At 42.5% G+C, this 25,606-nt stretch overlaps 3 protein-coding genes across 8 annotated transcripts in view; all 3 read right to left on the bottom strand.

The window, feature by feature from the left end:
- The window catches only part of atp8b2 (ATPase phospholipid transporting 8B2), a 40,098-nt gene extending 39,910 nt beyond the window's left edge, over positions 1-188 (bottom strand). For 2 of the 3 annotated variants that reach the window (XM_079735687.1, XM_079735688.1), the window contains exon 1: positions 62-188. The gene's annotated coding sequence lies outside the window, so the exon portion shown is untranslated. The remainder of the gene's footprint in view (positions 1-61) is intronic. The other variant, XM_079735686.1, reaches the window with a different exon arrangement.
- Positions 189-11,610: 11,422 nt separating this feature from the next.
- aqp10a (aquaporin 10a) lies at positions 11,611-14,373 on the bottom strand (the record flags this gene model as incomplete). The annotated part of the gene is made up of 6 exons (XM_079749082.1): positions 11,611-11,812; positions 11,911-12,128; positions 12,250-12,368; positions 12,798-12,935; positions 13,636-13,762; positions 14,299-14,373. The coding sequence occupies 6 exons, from the start codon at positions 14,371-14,373 to the stop codon at positions 11,611-11,613; spliced, it is 879 nt and encodes a 292-aa protein (XP_079605208.1).
- A 1,431-nt stretch (positions 14,374-15,804) lies between these two features.
- On the bottom strand, positions 15,805-25,131 carry LOC307081159 (uncharacterized protein). Of its 4 annotated transcripts, none has more exons than XM_079744227.1 (9): positions 24,982-25,131; positions 24,130-24,305; positions 23,498-23,674; positions 19,371-22,575; positions 18,398-18,590; positions 17,802-17,900; positions 17,434-17,683; positions 17,153-17,269; positions 15,805-16,284 (listed from the first exon to the last, which is right to left on the bottom strand). In XM_079744227.1, exons 4-9 carry the CDS (start codon positions 22,013-22,015, stop codon positions 16,121-16,123), a joined length of 3,468 nt encoding a protein of 1,155 aa, XP_079600353.1. In that variant the 5' UTR covers positions 22,016-22,575; positions 23,498-23,674; positions 24,130-24,305; positions 24,982-25,131; the 3' UTR covers positions 15,805-16,120. The 4 variants fall into 4 exon arrangements, with proteins under 4 accessions (XP_079600353.1, XP_079600354.1, XP_079600355.1 ...); XM_079744228.1 differs by having other exon boundaries at positions 24,130-24,224; positions 24,982-25,068; XM_079744229.1 differs by lacking the exon at positions 24,982-25,131 and having other exon boundaries at positions 23,540-23,674; positions 24,130-24,339.
- Between the last annotated feature and the right edge of the window lie 475 nt (positions 25,132-25,606).

The raw sequence follows: 25,606 nt of genomic DNA, 5'->3' as shown, positions 1-25,606 counted from the left end.
ACACAATTTAGAACCGAGGCGCCAAACACTAAGTGCCGCTTAACAATCAAACACATCATACCTTGTTTAAAGTCGTGCAGTAGAAGATGTTCCAGATGTTGACATATTCGATTCCTTTTCACTACGTTAGAGTTTGGCGTGGTTGTGGTTCGGGATCCTGGCGATGATAAGAGGTGTGTTGTAGTAAGGCCACAGAGGTGGGAGGGTAGCGAGGCGGTGAGCGTGTTTCTGTTCCGCTCAGCAGGAGGGGGGAGGAGGAGGGTTGAGGGGAGGAGATGGGGAGGAAGAGAGGAGGAGGGGATGAGGGCAGGAGAAGGAGGATGAGGAGGGGGTGAGGGGAGGAGTAGGAGGGAAGGAGCGGTGTGTGCATACACCCAACGCATCAGCTACAGTAGATAGGCCTGTGCCTCAATTACCAATGTCTAGCTCGATTGACAAATCCCTCCTTAAAGGTGGATGTAGAGGTGCTTGGGCTGAAGGCACAGTCAGTGATTCTAGCAGAAACATGTGTCAACGTTAAACAGGTTAAACCGCCGTCTAGATGCTCACAGAACGCAGGCAGATGCTGCCTCACTCTGTAAGTTAAACCTAAAAGTAGATTAGTCGATTAGTGTGCTTGCAGAGTGTTTCTACTCCTACGGTTTTTGTAATTGGATGATTTCTGTCTTGTATCGCCCTCTGCTGTCTGTCGTTTCTAACAGGTCAAGGTCGCAGCATCAGCAGTGTTACTAATAAAACCACACCAACAACCCAAGACAAAACCAAAAGATATGACTGACTTATAGAAATTATATTTTGCTGTTGTAGTATTGGCTAGTTGAAACTATGTCATTATGAGAGTGGAGGAATGTAGTGATATACATTGATTTCTTACCTTACAGTTAATGTTACCTATTATCTGATTAGCATGACATTATTGGAGCACAAGAGTCTTATTTGTGTTAACTATTTGTTGAATCATGTCTCAGACGATTTGTAATTAAATAGGCTGTCCTTTTCCGTGCCCACATGGCCCCCCCTTGGGGGCGCTACTGATGACACGACACAGTTATTTGCAGCAAGGGTTGGTTAAACAACATGAGCCTACTGTACGACAGTAGCACATCCTTTGCTAAGAGAGTGCAGCGAGACATAGGCATACAATAACGACGCTAAGAAGGAAGAGACGAGGGTAGGGGAAGAGAAAGGGTTCTTGCGCAAGAGCCGCTCCTGATCCCCATCAGAGTGCATCATGGAAGAATGATAAACATTGGAATTGCTTTGAGCACCTGCTGAAAGACATTATACAAGTAGACTGTGTTTATCTTGAGGTTGATTATGAGAGTGGGAGGCAGTGGTAACAAAGAAATCTAAACACAAACACACATATCGAAAATAAATGTCAAGCATTGTGGTCTTCTTGTCGGTGTCGATCCTGTTCTCCATGGATGTGCGGCCGGCTGCCCTTGGCCTGGGTATCAGGTGACCGGCCCCAGCGCCACGGATCTCAGGGCAGCCATTTTGTCCCAGAGCCAGAGCCCCAGCGGTCTCCAGTTGCAGGATTGGATGAGCACTCTCTCTAGAAGGAGTACACACAACAATGCCACTCCCGTCCAAGGGACGAGACGGGGGGCCGCGGAGGCACCCCAGAAACACTCCAGGACTGACATGAACTCTGGTCACCTTGAACCCGGGCAGCTTACCTGATGCAGAAAATAGAGCCACATTAGGGACGGTTCCAAATCCTCAATGAAAAACTTTTCAAGCCTACCTGCAAGGGCCTTTACTGGCCTGGCCAGTAATGCCCCCTGCAGCTGCCTGGTGCAGCCCCATTGGTTGTTATAAAGCAACAAAGCTGACAAAGCTGCACAGCGCAATGTCCAATCAGTATTGACAAATATTGACAAAGATTTTATCCATCAATGTACCTATCTATCTATCTATCTATCTATCTATCTATCTATCTATCTATCTATCTATCTATCTATCTATCTATCTATCTATCTATCTATCTATCTATCTATCTATCTATCTATCTATCTATCTATCTATCTATCTATCTATCTATCTTTCTATCCATCTCTCTCTCTCTCTCTCTCTCTCTCTCTATCTATCTTTCCATCTCTATCTATCTATCCTTCCATGTATTCTTCTATCTGTTTTGAATGTACGGTGTCCTTGAGAACCATGAAAGGCGCCTTTAAATAAAATGTATTATTATTATTATTATTATTATTATTATTATTATTATTATTATTATTATTATTATTATTATCTATCTATGTACGTATCTATCTATCTATCTATCTATCTATCTATCTATCTATCTATCTATCTATCTATCTATCTATCTATCTATCTATCTATCTATCTATCTATCTATCTATATGTATATTCTATATATTGTCATGATATAATGTGTAATATAAGACACTCTATACTATTGATCCCGGACAGGTTATAGGATATCATACCCAGGCCACAAATAAAAATATAAAAATGTTGCATGATTTAATCAGTGAAGCCCACCCATTACATTATGCATATGAAAGTCATTGATATTAATAAATCTGCTTTGTAAGCTATATTATCCTTAGATACACAAAGTTCTGGACATTGTCAGAACAGCTTGTATTACCTCTATATATATATTTTTTTTTTTCTTAGGTTAAGAACATCATTTCAAGTCCCCTACTGGCTTTTAAAAAGCCTACATTCAAAAGCATTCCTGTCCTTTAGCTCTCCGATGTTCAATAAAGAGAGCAAGGTTTCTCATTGTGCGCTAATATGTCTATATGTGCTTCTAGTTACATCAATGCTAAAGATCAGTAGCTAGTGTGTAGGATTAAGTGCCATCTAGTGGTGAGGTCGCAGATTGCACACCCCCTCCTCAACCCTCCATTTACAACAGGGGTCTCAAACTCGCAGCCCAGGGGCCAATTAAGGCCCGCGGGATGATATTTTGTGGCCCCCTACTTGACATCAAAGTTTAGTGTTAGTGCAGCCCGCGCGTTGTTGTCAAACGCACATTTTTGCTGAGTGGCTTGCCACGCTTTTTTATCAGTTGTGATCAGTGTTGGGAACGTTACTTTAAAAAAGTAATTAGTTATAGTTACTCACTACTTGTTCCAAAAAGTAACTGAGTTAGTAACTGAATTACTCTATAACAAAAGTAACTAGTTACCAGGGAAAGTAACTATTTGCGTTACTGTAAAAAAAAGAAATTGCTATATTTCAAAGAATTTGTTTTTTTTTGAGCAGTTTTCACTTGGCCTTAATGTGTTGAATGGTTGAACTGCCCATTCAAGTCCCTGATATGCTTCCAACTGAGGCCCCGTCCACACTAACCCGGGTAAATCTACAAATGCATAAATATAAATGTGAAAACGCTGGGTTCGCGTTGTAGTATGGACAGGGTAGACGGAGGCTTTCAGAAACGATGACGATCGGTTGCCATGACACTGCCACAAGCTTGCGCTTGAGACCAAGACGCTCATCAAAAAAATAGCAGGTGAAATGCAAATGATGATCTCTCTGTACAATGTACTAATTTATCTCCAGAACCAACTCAACATATTGGCTCAAACATATTCGTTGCTCCAACGCCGGAGGCGAGCGCTGTACTTGATGTTCTTCAGTGATGGTAAAAAACCTGAAAGACGGACAAGACCGGGTCGAAAATGATTAACCAGCTGATCAACTGTAAATATCAGCTGATCGCGCGCCTGTAATCTAAACAGAGAGGCGTGGCGGAGTTACGTAACCATGACAACAACTGTTTATCAAAATAATTTCAGTATGGGACGTGGATGCAAAAAATTCCGAAAACGATATGAAAACGATAGTGTGGACGGAGATCATTTTCATTGCGGATGTGCGTTTTTACATTTACCTGGGTTAGTGTGGATGGGGCCTGAATTTCAATTTGCTTGGTTGCAAAGGCTGTGGAACATCTGCCGAATACTACAGAAAATGCCAACTTTTCATCGGATTGCTCTGGACTCACCATTTCTGCTGCTTCATCAAATCTGTTTGGTGTGTGCGTTTGCGTGTGAGTGTGGCGCGCGTGTCCTGGCTTGTGTGTAAAAACACTGGCTCCGATTGGCTACCATGAAACATGCCTTAGCCAATCATAATCGCTTATCTCGTTGTTAACCCCCCCGGTCTCCTCACTAGCAGATTGTGATTGGAGCCAGGGGTGCGTTCGGATTACTCAGTTTATTCATTCAATTCATAGTAACGCACTCCATTTTTCGTACAGTAACGGTAACGGCGTTGTAACGACGGAAATAGTAATTAGTTAGATTCAAGGGCGTAGGAACCGGGGGGGACGGAGGTGTCCCCTCCAATATCGCAGACAGGCGTATTTGTCCCACCTAAAAATTATATCGGATCTGTCAGGTTTCCGATATGTGTCCCCCCCAATGTTAAACTCATTCCTACGCCCCTGGTTAGATTACCCCGTTACTGAAAAAATAACAGCGTTACCTAACGCCGTTCTTTTAAACGGCGTTATTACCAACACTGCTTGTGATAGGGTGACCAGATGTTTCGGTTTTGCCGGGACACTCCCAATTTTGAGTTGCGTGTCCTGAGTCCCGACAAAAGCCAAAGGACGCTAAAATGTCCCGGTTTCCACCAACCGCTATGAAATGTCCCCTGTTGTTAGCGATTACATAGCCAACGTGATCTAATTATAGCCCGATCATTAACTTAGATTGGGTCAGTTGTGCTCCTTTTTTTTGTGGAATACTTGATGAGGCCCAGCCTGACCCAGACTCTACCTCCAGCGGCCCCCAGGTAAGTTGAGTTTGAGACCCCTGATTTACAACGTTGTAGGGAAAGCTGAGGTTTCCTGTACTGGTGTGTGGTGCCAGAAGATGAAGAGTTCAGATGCAAAAGCCTCTAAACGACACCTCCGTCAAAAATGAGATAAAGACATTGAGTGAATGCTCTCCACACGTAGTATACGTTAATCAAATAATTTCGTGTCAAAACCCGCTATATACCACTCTTTTCCTGGTCTGAAATCTCCATTTGTAGGCAAAAACCTCTAAACACCACTTCCCTTTGTCAACAAAAGCCTCTACGCTCTTAGAACCAAGCCGAGCTGTCAGATATCAAAAACACAGTACATTTACGTTTATATTCTTCAGCGATTCGATTTGGATTTTGATGGTCATGGATTTTGACGAAATGGACGACCTGTCCCTGTGACAGCTAACGGCCGAAAAAAACATCGTAAAAACGGCCAAAAAAAATATTAATTTCTACCTCCTATTTTTATATTATAATTTGATATATTTTTGTAGGCTATACTGCAGGTATTTTGAATGTAATTAACTTCTGTTATTGTTAAAAAAAAATGTGTTGGCATTTTGGGGCATTGAAGTTATGCTTTGCGACTGTTTCTTTATTATTATTATTATTATTATTATTATTATTATTATTATATATTGGGGCCTTTTGCCTTTGTTTAGTGACTGCAGATAAATGGGTTAGGACTAGTACACGACTGCAGGTGTCATCCGAAAATTAGTATGGAACATGGATATCAATAATATGGATGTTCTACACGACCCCCATCCACACACACCAAACCCCCTTAGAAATGTTTTGCTGATTCTTGAGAGTCGGGACAAAACACGTTTTCAAAAACATTTTTTTTAAACGCACACTATATTAATTAGAGTTATATGTTTCTGCAGAGAAAGGTCTTAGCTATTTAACCATGTAAAGGAACAGGTTCTGAATAAAAACACACTTTTAACAAATAAACATGTTTCCCTTCAGAACTGGATTTGTGTCAACTCCATCAGACACACTAAAAAGTATAAAATTGTAATTCTTCCAATCCAACAAGAATCTAAAATTCTGAATTATGTTGTAATAGTGTTTAGTTACTCTGATATGTATTAAAATACAATATATAAACTTAAGTTGTGATTTCACACTATTCTGAAAACCCAGATTTCAAAATATTTGCATTTTCAAACTTTCTTTTTAATTTCAATATTGTAAAAACAAATTCCTTAAATAAATAAGACACAAGAGGATGTAGATCAGATTGGCCTTTATTACAAAAACAACATAAACTGAAGGAAGAATTTTTTTTTCACCAAAAAATTAACAAAAACATACATCTGACACTGTTGACGAAGATCTGATGGTGTTGACGAAAAACTGACGGAGTTGACAAAAAATGTGTGTGCATTGCTGATTATTGAACAAATGTGCTTTTTAAACACTACTACTAAAACTACTCCTTGTTATTAGAGTATTGAACTTACTGTAAAGCAAATTATAATAAACATATTGCACATACACCGTTTCCAACTATCAAAAAAACAATAAGGGAAACCAGGGGCCCTCCTCCCCCTCTGTTTTTATCTACCTCCCCTACACCACTTCCTGCTCTCCTCATCCACCTCTTCTCTTCCTTTCCTACTTTGTCAGTAGTCATTTACTTGGTCTTCATCCTGATTTTCTTTTTTAAAGTGGCGTGTGTGTGTGTGTGTGTGTGTGCACGTGTGTGTGTGCGTGTGTGTGTGTGTGGTTGGGTGTGTTGGATGTGTTATTGCCCTGCACTGCCTACTTCATACTGGTCGTGATCTTAAATTGACATTCCTTAACAACAATACTGCAGCACAAAATCTGTAGCTTAGAATCAGGTTCAATTAGCTTACTTAAGATTTCATTTTTGTCTAACCTGCACTTGTGCCTTGAGCAACAGGCGTCGGACATGCTCACGCTCTATGAAGTCCATCACATCAGGGGCTATGCTGTAGATCTCTCGTGTTCTTAATTGGACTGGTGATGCATTTCCCATTAGTTTCACTATGATGGGAAGTGGGGAAGAAGTTCCATGTTGTTCTTTCAAACCCCAGTGTAGGGGGGATACAAGACAGAAGGAAACAATTCTTCTTGTTCTTATACTGTTTACTTGGACCATCAGACCAAAAGTGCACGGTGGTAACCTGCGGATATCTCGTTTTGATATCTTTTAGGACTGGATCCATGTGTGTCCAGATTGCTGCAGCATCCTGTCTCTTTGACTCTGAAAGTGTGCAAAACCCTGCCTTTCCACCCTTAATGTAATACATTCCGGTATGTAGCGTTATCTGTGGCAGATTTTGTCCAAAATGGCAGGCCTGTACTTCAGATTGATAATTGCATCTCCAGGATTCTGAAAAGTCAACGTGAACAATTGCTGTACTTTCTTCACAAGTCTCAAGTGTTTCTGTATGCTTTTGACTGGTTTTGCACTAAACACACATGTGTTGTGGTTTCATTTCTGAGTATTTGCTCATAGAGTTCGATGAGCTCTGAAAGACTGCCACTGTGTTGGACGAGTTTAGTGTTGATGTGGATTCCATTGACTGTGTCTTCTTGAACTCTATCCCACTGCTTCCACTGAACATGGATTTTGTCTTGCTCTTGGGTTGTAACTGTACCTTTGTTTAGACATCGTGAGCAGGTGCGAACAAGGCAGGCCTCACTTGCTGGAGAGCAACAAACTAATTGAAAACTGTCATCCAGTTTGTTTGACTTCACAACACCAGATATTCTAAGGACCTTGAGCATTAAGTATGCATTTTCATGCTTTTGACACAGACATGTCTTTCGATCAAATGCTTTTGGTGCTGTAATATAGAATGGCTTCAGAGTACAGAAAGAAGAATAGCTCAGCTTCACAGTGGGATTCCTTATGAGGAAATCAGTGTGGAGGTTGATCATGGAGTTTGTCAGGATCATTCTCTTCTGCTTCATCTTATTCCTAGTGATGGTGCCAGTCTTATCGGTGGTCACATGTGGAGAGTTCAGGAAGAAATCCTTAACAGTCTCTGTTATACCCTTTAGGAATGTTGTCTTTTTCTTTGTCTGTTTCTTTCCTCTCATTAACTTGTAGGTTATCCCAAACTGGTGGATTTGGTGAAGGAGACGATACTTTTTTAGAATCTTGCCTGATGACACACTTAGTGCTGGTTCCTGACGCCTTGGCCCAGGAGTTTGTTTGTTTTTCTTCAGCTCTCTCCTTAGGATGTTGTGGAATAGAAGGGCTTTCTTGATTTTTGGATTCCTAATTTTGCTTCCTGATAGCATCTTCTTTGTTTCTGTGCCTGGGGATTCAAGTGGTGTTTTAATTGTAGCCTTTCTTCCTCAAGATATTCTTTTTGTCTTTTTTTTTTTTGCTTTGTTACCTTCTTAAGCTTCTCTTTCAAAGTTTTTATTGCTCTTGAATGCCTTTTTCTCGTTTAACTTCTCTTCCTTTCCTGTCTGAGAGACTGTCTGCTGTGTCTGGCATTGTATTCTTGAATATTCTGATCTTGCGGACTATCTGGAGGGGTGGGAGCCTCCAGCACTGCATCTTCATTGGATCTTTTCTGTCTGGACCTTTTCTGTGCCTCACTCCAATACTTTCTCCAATTCCTCTTTGCCCTGTCTCCCATCTCGTCTATTTGAATTACTTTATTGTCTGTAACTCTCTTCTTCCACCTTTGTCTTTCCTTCTCTTGCATAGCATGTTTGCTCTCTTGGTCACTGTTTAATTTTTCCCTTCTCTTTCGTTGGTACTCTCTATTTCTTCTCCTTTGCTCCTCAACTGACAATTTCTGTCTAGCCATGCTTTCCTACAATACAAATTGAAATAATGAAAATTTTACTTAAACTTCTATTTACTTGACATGATTGATTGATGGATGGATGGATGTAAAATCCTCAAGGTGCGGGATGTAGTTTTCATAACCAGATGTTATGAAAATCTACACACTGGCTTCTCATCTCTCTCTATCTCTGTCTCTACATATATATGTAGAGATATACATATATATGTATATGTGCTGGGAAAGTTACACGTTATACAATAATAAGCAGACCACTGCCTGCCCCTTCTCTACAAGTCAGATGTGTATGGTTAAATAATGTAATGCATGCTATGTATGTACATTTATGTGTAAATGTAACCCTGAAATAACATTTTAACCCTTTACTATATTCACAAATGATATATTAGCACATTAAGAGGTTATTGGTGGATTTGTCAACTCCGTCAGCTTATAGGTCAACTCCGTCAGACATAAAACCTGACGGAGTTGACGTAAGGACATGTATTTTCCCGCCAAAACATGTATTGTACACTGCAGTTAGCTAGTTTTTACTCAGTTGCTAAGTGTCCCAATAACTACACTAAAATGCTTAAATTCAATCCTCTATGGTTTTAAAAAAGTATCTTAACAGAAATATGGTATTGACATGGTCCAGCTGTGACCATAGCAATATTGACATTGATTGTCTAAAATATCAAAAAATGTAAAACGTACCAGAGCATTTGTGGTAGTGTTGCATTCACCACAGACAGGGAGATGAAAAGGGGTCCTCAGGGATATAGCTGACCATGCTATTTCCTGATTTATTGTGGCTTATAAGAAAATCTGACGGAGTTGACAGAAACTGATGACACAACTTTGATAGGCAGATTTTTATGGAAAATATTGTTTGACTTTCACTTCATGCATTGTTTTTATATTTATACCCCTTCTTTTTTATTTGATATATATGTTTTCGCAACTGTAGAGATTTTTTAAAGTTTTTTGGGATGGTCAACATTTTGACCTCTTGCTGAGGACAAGTGCAATAACATTGACCTTCTAACCACTGACCATACATTTAAACAAATTTTCCCCAAAAAGATAAAAAAGTATATTTTAAAAATCACATAGGTATATACAATTCCTTTACATTTAACTTTTTAAGTATGTCAATCATGATGAATTTCTTTATTTTTTATATAAATTAGACATTTCTATGTAGGACATGTTTTGTCCCGACTCTCAAGAATCAGTGGTTTAATTTCATGTTGATTGTGTTAGCTTTCACCATTTTCAGTGTTTTTGATGCATCTTAAGTGATTTTACTACTTTTTTACCAAAGAAGTCGATTTAGAGGTTTTTGCCAAAAAAGTACCTGTGGATTTAGCTGGTTTTGACGCAAAAGAGAATTTAATTTGGTCCAAAAAACAAAAAGAAAAAAAGTTACGCTTTTGAAAAAAAAATGTTTTATTCATTTACTAATAACCGCATAATTGCCTTTAAAACAAAATGACAGAACTTGAACATAGAAGCCTGATAAAAAATGGTAATTTAGAAGAAAAGTGGTCAGACGGACTTAGAGGCTTTTGCATCTAAACTCTTCAGATATTCATTGAAAAAAATAATTATTTAAAGGTAATTATAAGGTAAAGAAAACACAACAATTCTTATTTTCATGTGATAATACATTAATTAAAACAATAGTAATGATTGTGATATTCCATTTCGAAAACCGACGCGAAGCAGAGGTTTCTTGATTCGCCCTGAAGGGTCTTATTTTCGATAATGCCTGCCCGGCGATGTTCTATACATTATCCCGCTTAATACACGGCTACTTACCAAAACGAAAAAACAACTTCACACGGTGTGTCTTTCTACAATTTATTTGTAACCAGCATTCGTAACGTTGATCAGCAGAGAAATAGTCCATCAAAGACGTTGACGTCGCTTAGCAACCGAGTACGCTGGGGATGATAAGTTACCGGACTACTTGCGGAGTGCTACGAATGACGGCAAAAAATCCACTTTCTTTGAAAGCGGTCAATTATAATTAGTAACTGTGAATTATATTTGATAATTCACTGTTACTAATTGTAAGTGACCGCCGGAAGGGCCCATGCAAGTGAACTGTTCCAAGGCATTGAGAAGACCCGTGCAATAAATATATATATTATATAAATAGATATTATATACACAGTCACACTGCAGCTTTTAGGAGAGTAATGGAGGAAAATAACAATGATGGCAAGAGGATGCCATTTGTGTGTATGTGTGTGTGTCTATGTGTCTGTGTGTTTGTGTGTTTGTGTTTATGTGTGTGTGTTTGTGTTTATGTGTGTGTGTGTGTGTGTGTGTGTGTGCGTGAGTGTGTGTGTCTGTGTGTGTTTCTGTGTGTGTTTGTGTGTATATGTGTGTGTGTGTACGCGTGTGTTTTTGTGTGTGTTTGTGTATGTTTGTCTCTGTGTGTTTGAGTGTTTGTGTATAGATATGTGTGTGTGTGTGTGTTTCTCTGTGTGTTTTTGTATATGTGTGTGTGTGTGTGCGCTTTTGTGTGTGCTTGTGTGTGTGTGTGTGTGTGTGTGTGTGTGTGTGTTTGTTCATGTCTTCCGATGCAGAGTACAATCCTCATCTATTATCTGCATCTTATGAGATTGACAAGTAGATCCTCAAAAACAACATTGCTGTTTTATGCTTTTTCTCACTAGAGAGCCATAGGGTAGTAAAAAGTCCATGTTAAAGCTTCTTCTGTCAATAAGGTTGATAGTTAAATCCCCTGCTCCTCCTGAAGTGTTGAGGTGACCCAGTGCAAGATTCCTAACCATAACTGCACCTGACGAGCTGGCTGTTCATCTGCATCATTGACATTGCCTTCATTGTATGGATGTGTGTATAAATTGGTGATGGTGAAGCACTAATTGTAAATGAGTAGTGGTTTGAGTAGCCCAAATGAACGGCATAAATGCAGTTCATTTATCATCCAAAGGATTTGGATTTATTCGTTCATATTGAGTTTAAATTGGGCTCAGAAATGATCGGGCTATAATTAGATCTTCGACTCTACTCCATTTCCCATAGCTGCCTGGAGCTCCTTGCAGTCCTTGGTGGGGATGAGAGGGATGGGCAGGTCCGAGGGGAGGTCCGGGTCAGGGAGCTGCCATTCAATGAAGACCTTATACGTCAGAGTCCCCAAGACAGCTCCTATCATGGGAGCCACCAGCGGCACCCAGAACCAGTAATTGTAACACCTGATAAAAGGATTGAAGGGGTCATGCCCAAATATATTTAATGTAATTAGTTTAGAGTGTGTTTTGCAGATGTCAGATTCATCGCGTTTGAAACATACGTGAAGACCTCTCTGCCCCAGCCTGCTGTAAGTGTGAAGAGGCGTGGTCCCAGGTCTCGCGCAGGGTTTATTGCACCTCCACAATTAGCTGACATTGACATGCTGATACCCAGGACTATCGTCGCCACGATGGGGGGGATCAGGCCCGGGGGCGCCGGTGTGTTCCTCTCCTCCCCCAGACTCAGAATGCATAGCAACAGCATGGCTGTCCCGACGACCTGAGAAGAGGCAATACCACACACCGTTAGCAAAGTCCAATGCTAGCGAAACGGGATTGCTTATTATCAAAACAATAACATATTTTACCACTTTATTACTCTTATCTAATGTCAAACTGACCTGATCAAGGAAACTTCTGCCGAGAGAGATATATTCTGAGGGGTATGTGGCAAAGATGGACGCCGTCTCGTTGGGTCCGTAAACAGTTAACACACCTCCACTAAATTCCATTATGGCGTCTGAAAATGTTTAGAGTAATAAAATAAATACAGCCTGAGATGGCTGTGCTATTATCATGTAATCATGGTAAAATCATTAACATAAAATTCAAACACCAAGGGTGGACCAGTGGACCACACAAGTGATTTAAAGAGAAACATTTCCTGGATGAATTGACTCATGGAGGGCCACGTTTGATTCTTGAGAAACTTTCTAGACCAGGAGTGCAGGTCTAATGCAATTCATGAATCAATTCACTTCAATATGCTAGTGCCAAGGCCTGCTTTATATTATTTATTTTTCATTTATTATCCAGTGTTTTGTACTAAGTAAGTATACACCTTTTAAGGTGCACCATTAATACAGTTTCAAATATTGTTCATTTGTTGTGTATTTATTGTTTTTTTCCTTTGCAAAATTGTATAAAGTAATATTTACACAAAACCCACCATAGTAGACAAAAAAGACAAGGCAAGATGCCACATAGGCACCCATCACCTGGGAGAGAGAGTAGGGAAGCAGCCGGGTCCAGGAAACCTTGCGCAACACACAAAAACTCAGGCTCACAGCAGGATTAAGATGAGCCCCTATACAGCAGAGGAAAGAGTGTGAGACATGTTTTTCACAATTATTAAGTCCAGGAGTCAACTTGAGTATCTATTGTAACAACATAGTTGAAGTGTTGCAATTACACAACATTGCAATCCTTGAGACACAGGAGGAAACCTGCCACTCTCACATCATATTTGTAATGGCTTTGGCAACAGAGCCAGCACTGGTTGAATAATGGCATAACTACATCGCACAGTGTGAGCCAGCAGAATGAGTAGGATTATATTATGCAATGTCTAGTTTTTGGAACATTTTTTGGACAGTTGAAGCACCAGTTAATCATTGTTGGCTGTTGGCAATAGTACATTACTATTATAACAAAAAATGTCATGTTTGGATCATGGAAAGAGGATTTTTTTGGAAATATGCTCTTCATTGGATTTTTAGATGATCCATTGTCGCGGTTCTGTAGGCATGATTAAACACTTGAAAATAGAGCAGAAAACAGCGGAAAAGAGAAAGGCTAAACAACAAAAGAAAATCTCCCAACATTTCTCCATTGAGAAGTGTCCCCTTTAGCGCACCTGTGATTGACAGGAAAGATGGAATAAACTAACCAATCATGGAAGAGATGGCCTGACTATTCAGAATTGAGTATGGAACGGTCTTGCATCTAAATTGGCTCATACAGAGGCATGCAGTCAATTCAAAGACATATTTTTGATGTATGTTTACCAGTGATGCCCATGGTGAGGTACATTGCTGACATCACCCCAACAGAGAAGGCCATGTTAACTGAGAGGAACTGGCCTTTGGTCTCTCTGCTGGTCTTGACCTGTGCTGCTGCCGAACAGCCAAACATCTGCCAGCCAGGAGAAAAGATAACGATGGGGTCAGGGGCGGTAAAGTTGGGTAATTCTGGGACACAACTGTAGAGGTAACAGACTGGAAAAAGGCTATTCTGGTTACAAAACACCAACTTGTGGCAGAAAGAGTTCTAGTTGCAAAGATCACTTTGTGAACAAATATAAAGGCACACACACAGCAAACACACACACACGCACACACGCACGCACGCACGCACGCACGCACGCACGCACACACACACACACACACACACACACACACACACTCAAAATATACATACAAAAGACCACTTAACCGCCCCCCCCCACACAGACACCCTTAATGTCACTTGTTTAATATAAATAGACACATATAATGCTAAACTTCCATACAACCTCAGAGCTACAAGGAAGCTTTCTATTTATGAGGTGGTATAAGAATGAACTCTCAAGGGACAGGTTAGCTAAGAGTCATCTAAAAAGGGAATGAAACAATATACAAAACAAAATATCAATGTAATCAACCACGGTAATGTTACCGTAGTTCACTTACCATTAAGACAAAGGTCCCAATGAGCTCTGCCATACATTCCCGTATCAGTGCGTATTTCACCCTCAGTTTCCCCATCTCTGACACGGAAATTGTCAGAGATGTAAGTGACCTGACTCTTTAATAATTATGAATTCTAGTTTCTCATCCAGCCCTGGCTCTTGCAGGCCGTTATTCCGTATTGAGCTCTTCTTTCTCCTCTTTCGGTGCCAGAAGCTGGCCCTCCTGCCAGTCTTCCTCTCTATCTGCGGTAGAGTGCAATGATCCTCCCAATGTAATTCAAATAGTCATGTTAACTGCGCTCTGCCAGTCCTTTCGGGGTAGACTGACTCCCTGCTCTCTGTTCCACCTGGACTCAGACATTTACCACCTGGAACGGTTGGACAGTATTAGGCTGCTTTAATAACTAACAGGTGAAGATTGGCTGAGACAGTCACACTATCTCCCCTATGAGATAGTGCACTATAAAATCTAGCTTTAATTGACTTGAAGATAATAAAGCGGGAGATTCTGTTTCTCTAAACAATAAGCCCCCCAGCCACCCCCATCCGTTGATATTGAAGTAGTGACAGCCTTAAGGACTTTGACCCTTGTCAAAAGTCCCTTTTTGTGTACACCAAGTGTGTAAAGTTATGAACAGGGTTGTTAGCACCGTACATATCTCCCTATATGAACTGATAACATATGTACAAAGCCCCCCAAAAAAGTTAAACTTAAAACCACTTATAGAATTAAATCATTCAGTCATATTGACAGTGTGACATATATGGTCATCGTTGACTTTACTGTTTAATGTAATGTATTATATTAACATGGGATTACATGCTCCAACTCGGTCATGTTAACATTAGTATGTAAGATCATGTCATAGCTTTGCTCTAGACTTATGTGCATGAAATAGTTACCAGTTTTTTTCGAAAACGAATCAAGTCTAATCAAAACATCCTTCCTAGACATACCTTTAAAAAAATCATTTAAGTATTTAAAAATCTCATTACACTGAACTATGGTCCACTAATGATTATGTAAGTGTTTAATGGTAATAGGAAATAGAGACCTGCTGATAACAGTCATGTAAGCATGGTTCAAAAGTGACATGATAACGGACAAAACAGGACTTTGAGTTTAGTTTTTTAAAACACCATTTTGTTTTGAAAGTATCTTTGATGCTATTTTGACAGTGTCTTAACCCTTCCCTTGTAAAATAGATAAATGCTTACACACCTAGGAAAGATCCCACCATGTTGCGTGTTAGAATAACTCACGACAGAGCCAGGGCTCAAGGTTGGTTAAAACGAGGCTCTGAGCCAAAAGGTAAGGCCAGGGACAGCTGAATGCCTCAGGCTTCTCATGTCTGTAAACAGTCCACAACCAAAACTGGATGCTTTGATTTCACTGTATTGATCCATATCCATCCAAATCCATGACCTTTTATTTAATACATGAACCCCTATTGGATATAAGTTTTATAATTGTAATTAAACACAAGCATCAACAATGTTTGCTTAATTTAGGATTTATTAAGTGAACACAATAGTTTTAAACATATTTTGTCTTCTATTCACAATATATTACATCCTTTGTAACAGTGATCCATAGTCTAAGAGGCTTTTTCTTCAGTGCTTTGTTGTTGACAATATGCCTTCCTTCATCGTCCCTTCTGCTTCTCCTTCACTCCTGTCTTAATTCCTGTTAAAATAGTGTGGCTGGTAGGAGGACCAAGCCTACTTGTTACTGGTGACAGTCTTTAAGGCAGATGGTCTTGCATCGCTGCCCAGAAAGTAAGCAAAAGTGAAGATACCGTGATACCCAGGTACATCCACCTTTATGTATGCAATGTCTTTAAAGGACGGCGCAGTATGACATCCACAGGGCCAGGGGGCAGGTTCTTTATGAAGGTCCAGACCTCTAGGCGTCTCATTCCTGTAGTGTCCACTCCATTAATCTCCACCACCTCGTCCCCAGGAAGCACCTGACTAGCTGGACCCCCTTAAAACACAAAGGGAGAAGGTCAAAATCATTCCTTAGTACCAAGACAAAGGGCAAGTTAGTTAAGGGATGGCCATTTTTCCCTCATATACTTGATTACAAGATACAAGATTACATCTAGTGCACATTTAGAAATCAAATCAAGAAATTAAAAAAAAAATAGATCTGGAAGATATTAAAGTTAAACTATTGCCTTAAACACTTTGACATCATTACGGATTGTCTATTGTTAAAGTACAATGCACCCCAGGTCATATTTGACCAATTAGTGCAGCATTTGCTTTGTAGTATTCTGCATCTAGAGAACTCCATTTCTGTAGTTTTTCATAGTTTTTAAGCCTGGATTATTCCATTAAATACATTGATTAAATAATGAACATGAAAGTTTCAGGAATTGTAACATTGAGTGGCATTCACTTGAACTTAAAGGGGACATATCATACCACCAGGTGTGAGTGTTATTAGCCATTACAAGCAGGTTTGAAAATGTGCAGCATTGTGACATCACAGGTGGGCGTGTCCATCTAGATGTGTGCTGGATAGATCAGTCTACCAGCCTACCCAGTAGACTAGTAAACACTGCTCATCTATCCGTCACACATCGAGGTGGACACGCCCACCTGTGATGTCACAATGCTGCACATTTTGAAAACGGCTTGTAATTGCTAATCACACTCACACCTGGTGGTATGATATGTCTCCTTTAACTTGGACTTTATCCTTGGACTGTAATGAGACATTACACAGTTAATAATGTGTGCGGCTTCTCCTTTCTGCCAACAAACAAACAACCGATGGCCGCATTGTGTCTCTGTGAGGGATTCTAAGGGGATAGTACGAGGGAATATGGAGACTGATGACGACTCACCCTGAAAGACCTTCTGTATGCTGAGCGGCTTGTCCCCAAGGCTGGAGCCAACTCCGCCCTCCAGGCTGAACCCTAGGTCCCTGCTCTGCTTCTCCAACTGAACACACACACGCTGACCTGGTAGAAAATCAGACGCACACACAGCCAAGTAAAACACAGCCAGGTAGACCTATCACACGTAAGGTCTACAGAGCAGAAGTTATCATTATCCCTTGTGAAGTGATGTAAAGGCACAAATGATTCACCTCCCTTAAGAGCCGATGTCCATGATGGACCCTTACCTGGGTCTCTGGATTGAACCAGAGCACTGTCTAGCTCATCCACCCCCTCTCTTCCTGTAGAGGGAGCGAGGACCCCTCTTCTCTTCAGGACCACCACCCCCATCCCCCGGCTCTTGGCCTTCCTCAGGGTCCGGGTGGCCTCCCAGTGTCCTGAGCCACAGAGGGTTGTGCCGTTGATGGACAGGACCTGGTAACCGGCCCGCATGGAGCCCTCCTGGGCTGCAGCCCCAAGGGGGAATACTTTGTGCACCTCGAGAAAAGATGGGACCCAACAGAAGAGATTAGGACACAGGTGGCACACATACACAAACCTCAATACCCACAACTACACACCCCAAATAATAAGTGTTTTCTTTTGTTTTCCTTACCGTGATTGGCTTGTTCTGGTCTGCTCCTCCTGCCATGCTGAAACCCAGCCCTACTCCGATGTCCTTATGGAGGACCACCACCACCACGTCGTTGTAGTTCTACACAGGTAGAGAGGTAGACAGGCAGGTTGACATCAAACCCTCAACGTATCCTTTTGAGCATCCACTGGACATAATGAAGGAAAACAGTATGGTGTTGAAATTATCGTAACGGTTTCTCCATATGCTTAAAACATCTGTGACCAATATCATTTGCCGAAATGAGACAGTATTAGCGATCCTGCTGAAGTCCTTTGGACGAGGGACTGAACCCTCATCATGAAAGTAAACAATTAGCAGTAGCACTTTAGTAGCAGTCGAACTTTAGCAGCAGTATCTCAAACCGCTAGCAGCATTTACATTCGTGGCGAGGGGTCGACCAATGCAAACACACGCTCTTCAGCAGAATCAGTTACAAAGTCATTTCTACAAATTATATTTGTAATGTTGAAATGAAGCCAGGAGAGACGGCTATTTGGATTTGATCATCCGTAATGTCCCTTAACAATCTCTGAGGCCTCGGACCCGGCCCCTCCTTCCCAACCCTGTGCTGCTACCTGAAGAGAGTCCTCGTCCAGGCTCCTGACGTCAGCCAGGAGGCGGTCCAGCTCCTCGGTGGGCATCACTGACACGCAGGAGAATGCCGAGGTGTCTGAGCTCAGGGAGGCCGAGCGACGCCCGGGGAGACACCCCTCACTCTCACTACCGGACTCATAGTCCACTCCGCCGAAGTTACACAGGTCTGCAAGGCTGCAGCAGGGGAAAGGGGTGAGTCAGATGCAGAGCACACTGTATATGCCCTTTGGTAGACACTTGAGTCCACAATTCTTTACACATAGTTAACAGTGTTAATGCCATGCTCTACCTGTTGAAGATTGATACAACCACAAAGTAAATAAGAGAAGCGTGCATGCATTGCTTTTTTCTCTTTTCCTTTCTTAATCAGGCCTCGGCCAAATTCATGCCTTTTGCTTTATCCAGATTTTGTTATTTTGTTTGTTATTGAGTCTAACCAAGTATCGGTCAATGAGGAGTCATGCTCGGATATCCTCGAGCCTCCTTCTGCCAAACCTCTGGGTGAATACGACACTAAGCCATGCTTTCTGTTGTCCTAAACAAAACATTCCTGCCAACACTCCTCTCTCCAACACTCGTTTCCACAGTTCTCTTCCTGCAACAACTCTTAACTCTATATACATAAGAGTGAGACTTCTACTTCTGCAATACTTGGTTGGGCATGATAATAAAATGATAATAAAATACAATGACAAAAGTTTTTCTCTGTAGGTGTCCTTTCCATAATGTTGTCAGACATTTATATCATAATAATGTGAACCTGTCAGTTGCAAACACATGATTCCTCAAGGCGGGGGATATTGCCCCTAAGGGTTATCTTGCAGCACATTTTGTGGCTGGTGGGTGAAATTATCCTTAAAGGCCAGCCCTAGCATATGAATCCTAAAAGCATGCAAAAGCAAAAAAGCTAGGCAAGTTAGGTTGGTAGGTAATAATATTGCATTGTCAACAAACCTCACACAGAAGCTCCTGCGATCAGATTGGCTCATGTTACTGGTTACAGTCACTGAGGAGTCTGCCGAGTCTGAATCATAGTTGGAATCATCATCTTTCTCTGTGCCATCATCATCATCATCATCATCATCATCATCATCCTCATCATCGTCGCTCCAGCCCTCAATCTTCTGGTTCACGCTGGCCACCCAGGCTTTCAGGTCCTCGTCCCGTTTCTTCCCCTTGCGATGGGGATCCGTGGCGACAGGAGGGGCCAGGTCCACGAGGCTCCTGTACGGACTTGGCTCTGGTGTTGAATGTGTCTGCTCATAGATTTCAGAGGCAATATAACCTCTCTCTTCTTGTCCATCAATGGTGGTGGTGCTAGTGGGAGTGGAATGTCCTGGCAGTGGGTGGTGTGAGAGGAAAGGCGAGTCCAGGGGAATGTTGGTCGGAGTCATGTCCCCGTCGCCGACATGGGAAGACATGCCTAAGAGAGATTGGTTCTGATCACCCATTAGCTCTGGACCGCTGAGGGAGGGGTCAAGGTGATGAGGAAGGTTTAATGTAAGAGTGGAGGTAGCATCTCCCTTACTTGGCCTGGCTTTGCAGACATCTGTCTCATCTATGTATAATTTGCTTCTGGCTTGTCTGTTCAAAGGGATCTCCATTTCATTCTTTGGCATTGAATATTTACCAAAAACCTCCACGTCTCTGCTTTCAACGACGTCAACACCTCTGCTGTTTATTCCTTTTCCTACCTCCTCCATAAATTCATACCGCTGGTTCGAGTTTCTCTGTGCAACTTGAGACTTCTCTTGATTCTCACTTTGAATCCTGTCCAGACTCCCTTGTCTGCGTCTCCCTGAGCTGCCCTCCGATATGTTTTCTTCCTCCTCTCTCCTTTTATCCTCATACCTTGTCCCCTCTCCAACCTCCTCCCTCTTTCCCTTGAGCCTGCTCAACGCTTTTTCTGATGCACTCCTTCTCACCCCCTCACTGACCCAACTGGGCTGGACTGGAACGGAGAAGGTCCTGGTGGGCTTCGGGAACTGGCCGGCGGTGGAGCCCTCAGCTCTCTGACTCAGACTCTCAAACTGGTGGATCTTATTCCTCACGCTGGCTGCCGAGGGAATGATCAGCTTCTGAGGCGCTGCCTTCTTCACCGTGGGTCCGAGGGCGATGTGTGGAGCGCTGGAGTCAAACACGTCCTCGGCCACGCTGCTACTTTCCACTGCTCCATTTCCTTCCCTGTCTGTCATTTTCTCTCCAAGCATTCTGGCATCACTCTGCATCTCTTTTCTTTCCTTTTCTTCTTCTGGTTCCGTTGACCTCATTCTCAGCTCAGCGTTCCTCACTCTGTGGCTTGTCCCGCCTGCTGTTTCCACACCACCTCTGCCTTCAACGGCGTCTGCTTTCCCGTTCTCCTCCTCACTTCTCCCTGCCCTCCCATCCGTGTGTCCGGGCTGGTTCGGGGAGGGAGCTGAAGACTCCTCCTCTAGGGGAGGTTGTGGTTGTCTGATGGCACAGGGCACAAGTCCCGCTTCTTGCACAGCCCACGTCTTAGTGAACTTGGCTGTGCATCTGTCCAGAGACCTGGTGCCTAACTGTTGTGTGCCTCTGTCCCACTGAACGCTACGTCCCTCTAGGAGCTTCTCCTGGAACATACTCTGCCACTGCCTCCCTGAGGTTCTCCTCCAAGTATAATCTGGCACTGGAGACACTGAAGGTATCGACTCTTCTGAATTGAATGAGCTTTTACTATCAGGTGATGATGAAGAGGATTTACTGTTTTGCTGTAACTCAAGGCTGCTTGTTGCTCCCCTGGAGAAACATCTAGGGAACGTCCCCCCTGATCCCCCCTCATAGGACAGTCGACTTTGATAGGTAGTAGGGTTATCCATTGAGAAAGAGGAATTAGAGCTCAATGCTTCGCCTCTAGCTGTAGTGGCACGTCCTTCTCCACCATACAGTGGCCAGTCTCCAACAGGGATTGATAGGCACTTCGTACGAACAAATCCCTTAGTTTTACTGGGCTCCTGGGAGGGGTAGAGCTTCTTAATTCTCTCCCAGATACTCTGGCCTCCTCCTATCCTGACAGGGAGAGATTGGCCCCATTCACATTTCTCCATAGCATGGCCCGAAAGTCCCCTTCTTGGTTCTAGATTTCTTCCCACTGAGATTCTCTCTCCATGGCCATTGGCCAAACCTCCAGAGTTAAGAGAATTGGCTCTTGCCATGACACGGCCCTCAGTGGCCATGGCTCTGGCTCTGTCTTTGGGGCCTCCTCTCTCCAAACTCCCAGACCTGTTGCTAACCAGGCCTGCTTGGTAACCTGAAATAAGTGTCAGAGGTCCGGTCCTCGAGGCTTGGGCCGGGCAGGGGGCTGCTTCTGTCCAGTCAAAGCTTCTGCTCCTGCTTGGTAGGAAATCCCTCCTCCACTCGGTCCTTCCCCGTACGTAAGGTGCTTGGCCTTCAGAGCAATTCTGGCTTATCAAGTCAGGCAACAATGTTCGCCTGTCCGCCCTTACAGTAACGATACCAGATCGATTGGCAGGCCAGGCTTGATTTCTACAAAGGATGTGATCTTGCCTGTTCATGCCAGGGATCGGGTCGTCCCTCTCAGTAAAATACTTAGTGTGGCTCCGGTACTTGTCTGCTGGCATGACTCTCTTGTTGCCTGCACTGCGCGTGAGTCTGTAGAAGAGAGCACTTTAAGAGTCAACTATGACACGGGCTCCAGACTCCCTCTTGTTGTACTCACTCACAGGATTGGAGAGCAGAGGCATGTCCATGTCCGGAAGCATAAAGAAAAAAAGCTCCCTGTGGGGTAGCAACAAATACCACTGGGAAGGAGTGAATGCTGCTCCTCAGGGTTGGGCTGTATGTGAGCCTGCGTCTGCTCTGTTCACCACTCTGTTTGTGTTGTCATGAGCCAATATTCCAAGGGCATAGACAGTTGACAGAGTGCCAGGGCAGCAGCACTCTTATAATTGTCTTTTAATAGTTACCAAGAGTAGCTGCACACTTGGGCACGTATGATTTCAACCACCATGGAATTCCAGTGACACTGTGGATGCTCTTCCCCCTTCTGCGGTAAAACAACAAAAAGGACTTCTCTGGTCTCCTCTTCTGAAGAGTTCGGTGTTCTGTCTTTCCAGGTTTAAGATACTGTTCTGTTGAATCCTCATTGGCAGAGATGACTTTGGACAACAGCCTTCAATGCCTGCACAATCACAAGAAACACACAAATATAAAGTTTTTTACTGGGATTGGGCTGGAATGTTGTGCTATGTGGATTGTGGTTATGCAGCCAAACAGTACTGTGGATTGGTTTAAAAGCGGCATTTGAAACAAAAACAAATGTGTGATGACAGAAACTAAAGAAAATAGGAAGGAGAATAATATTAAACAATATCTGCAACGGGAAGAAATGAATTAAGATATAGGAAATTATGGCTTGGAAAGAAGAAATCGGAATGATGAAGTGGAAAAATAGAGAAAAAGACAGGAAAAAGAGGATTGGTGGTGGAAACTAAACCAACCTCCCTCAGGTATCTCATCATGTGTAATAGGTTCTCAATAGACTCAATGACTGTCTTCAGTCCAGAGCAACAATGCTCTTACTCGACATAGGTCACAAACGGTTGTTTACACAAGTAACATACTCTCTGCTACATGTCAGACTCTTCTGATTGAAAAACTGGAAGAACTTACTCTGCAGCAATCCACGAGGCAGAAACTATGTGTATCAGCATATGTTAGTTTCCTCTCATTAACAAATATGACCGACTGAAAATGCCTAAACACAAAAGGATCTCTATTCTTCCCCCCAGAATATAAAGTTATAGCTCGGAAGTGGAATGGATTTGCATTCCAATGGACAGCCACTCAAAGCGAGGTATTACTGATGATTAATGAGCCATTATGCAAAACCCATATATTCACATTTAAACAATTACATATTAGACAGTACCTGTCAGGGGAAGAAGCAACAACAAAGTTATATTGATAGATCCTCCAGATCACTCAATAAATACAACCCAAGTTATCCCAGCAATCGATTACAACATTCATCTGAAGGAGCAAAAACAAATACTGACATCTACACAGGAGAGAGAAGCAGAGGTAAGAGAAGAGTAACCAACCGTCATCTACAGTGGGCCATATGATGTCCTCTCTCGGCCTACCTGAGTGTTTTTGAGCTGGGAGCTGCTTGCACTCACTGTCGCATGCGAGTGTCAACTTACAGACACACCTGCCTGGCTAAGGCACAAAGCCTCCCATCTGGGTTACCAGGGCAACACCGTCACATTTCCTTTAGCCTTAAAATGAACAGATGTAAAGAGAGAGAAATAACACACACACACACACAAACATCACTCATTTAGTTAACACACACACATACACGCACACGCACACACACAGGTTTAAGTGTATACATACTTAAACACACATGAATAAGTGCATGCACACAGAAACAAACAAACATACACACACACAGACACACACACGTCTCTCATTTAGCTAACACACACATACACACACTTAAACTTAAACACACCAAAGAATATGCACATACAAACAAAACACACACACACACACACACACACACACACACACACACACACACACACACACACACACACACACACACACACACACACACACACATTGACATGCAGGCAAACACACCTAATGGCAAACACAAACACACAGTATGTGCAAACCGGCTGATTTCGACAGGCACTATGCAGAAGCTCTATGTGGGGGATTCTACCTCTGGTGGCGCACCGTAGCGCTGGGCTCACGCAGAACACAACATGAGGAACATCGGGCCCGCTGTCCATGCCGCGCCTTTTCCGTCGATCAGGCCTGCGTGATGAATGCTGTACAGTGACGTAAACCTGCCACACTGGTTTTTCCTCTCCTCCACTGTGTCTCGCCCTCTCTCGCCTTCTCACACATTCATGAAAACAATAACACAAAAGCCAGGCACATATATGCCCAGCTAATGCGCGATAAGTGTTCATGGCCAAACTAGGGTTAGAGCTAATTTAAACACTAGGAGCGAATCTGTAAGTCAGCCAGTAGACGAGAAAGAGAGTCCGGTTACCTACGTTCTATGTAGAAATCCAAAGGGCTGAAGGGATATCACATATAGGGGTAATAACAAGCACTGTCATACAGTAGTTTCTGCCAACCCACCAGAATCATGACGCCAACCTCTTGTCAAAATGCAACTGTCTAAGGACATATATTACATTGTTTATCTATTAGTCATGCATAGTATCTACTAAACTAGCAGAACAGGTAAACTATTAAGTATAGCCTTTTGAGAGTAGAGTTTATGTTAATGTTTATCCAACTAGTGTTGGTTAAACATGTTGGGCAACATTAAAATAAAGCTGTGGCCAAATACTCTACCACACACCCATTGACATGCAACAAGTTTTACGAGATTAAGAAAAATAATCATTTTATAGATAAAGAAAATTTACATGCAGCCATTAAAATAGAAAAGCCAATCTCATAGAGAGAGTGACAAAGATTTAAACATTAAAACAACAGTCACAAAAACAGCAGAATTCAAACTGAGATGTGAGACCAGATACAGTGTATTAATACTCACACTAGTTGGTCTTCTCTTCTGGTTTTGCCTCACTTAGCAGTGTGTCTGCGCCTTCTGTTGACATAGGAAGTTCTGCTGGGGTTACAGATGCTGAGTTGCTGTTGCGTGGCGTTATCAGCCCAACCTCAACATCCATCATTGACTTTTAACAGCCCCAACCAGCCCCGCACCAGCTCCCTTGCCTCCATGCATGTGGAAACCTCCTCTTTCAAAGCGACCAACCATATCCACCTCCTCACGTCATGGGTCAGCTCAGATCCACAGGTAGAGTCCATGTTGTCAATCCATCGGTCCAATGATCCAAACCAATCAAACAAGCAGACAATGGTTGTGTGGTCTTTTCTCAGGACAGAGATACGTATCGGAAGCAGAGCAAAGTGTTCCTGTAGCAGCCCATTCAAACACCCACCCGCGTTTCAGACACAAGACTGCTGCACTCTGTTTCAGTTGCAGATGCAAATCAATGCCTTGTTCACACAGAACTATGACGTCTTTGAAGTCCAAGGGTGGAGGCCCCATGCTACAGCCATCATGTGATTCAAGATAGTCTTATTGGTAGCCGGGGGTCACAGTGACGAAAAGTTTGTAGCCTATTATGATCATTATCCAGAAGGAATATGAGGAG

This window comes from Pollachius pollachius (assembly GCF_949987615.1).
Source record: "Pollachius pollachius genome assembly, chromosome: 1".
NCBI classification, from domain to species: domain Eukaryota; kingdom Metazoa; phylum Chordata; class Actinopteri; order Gadiformes; family Gadidae; genus Pollachius; species Pollachius pollachius.
This window is presented reverse-complemented; position numbering and strand designations above follow the sequence as displayed.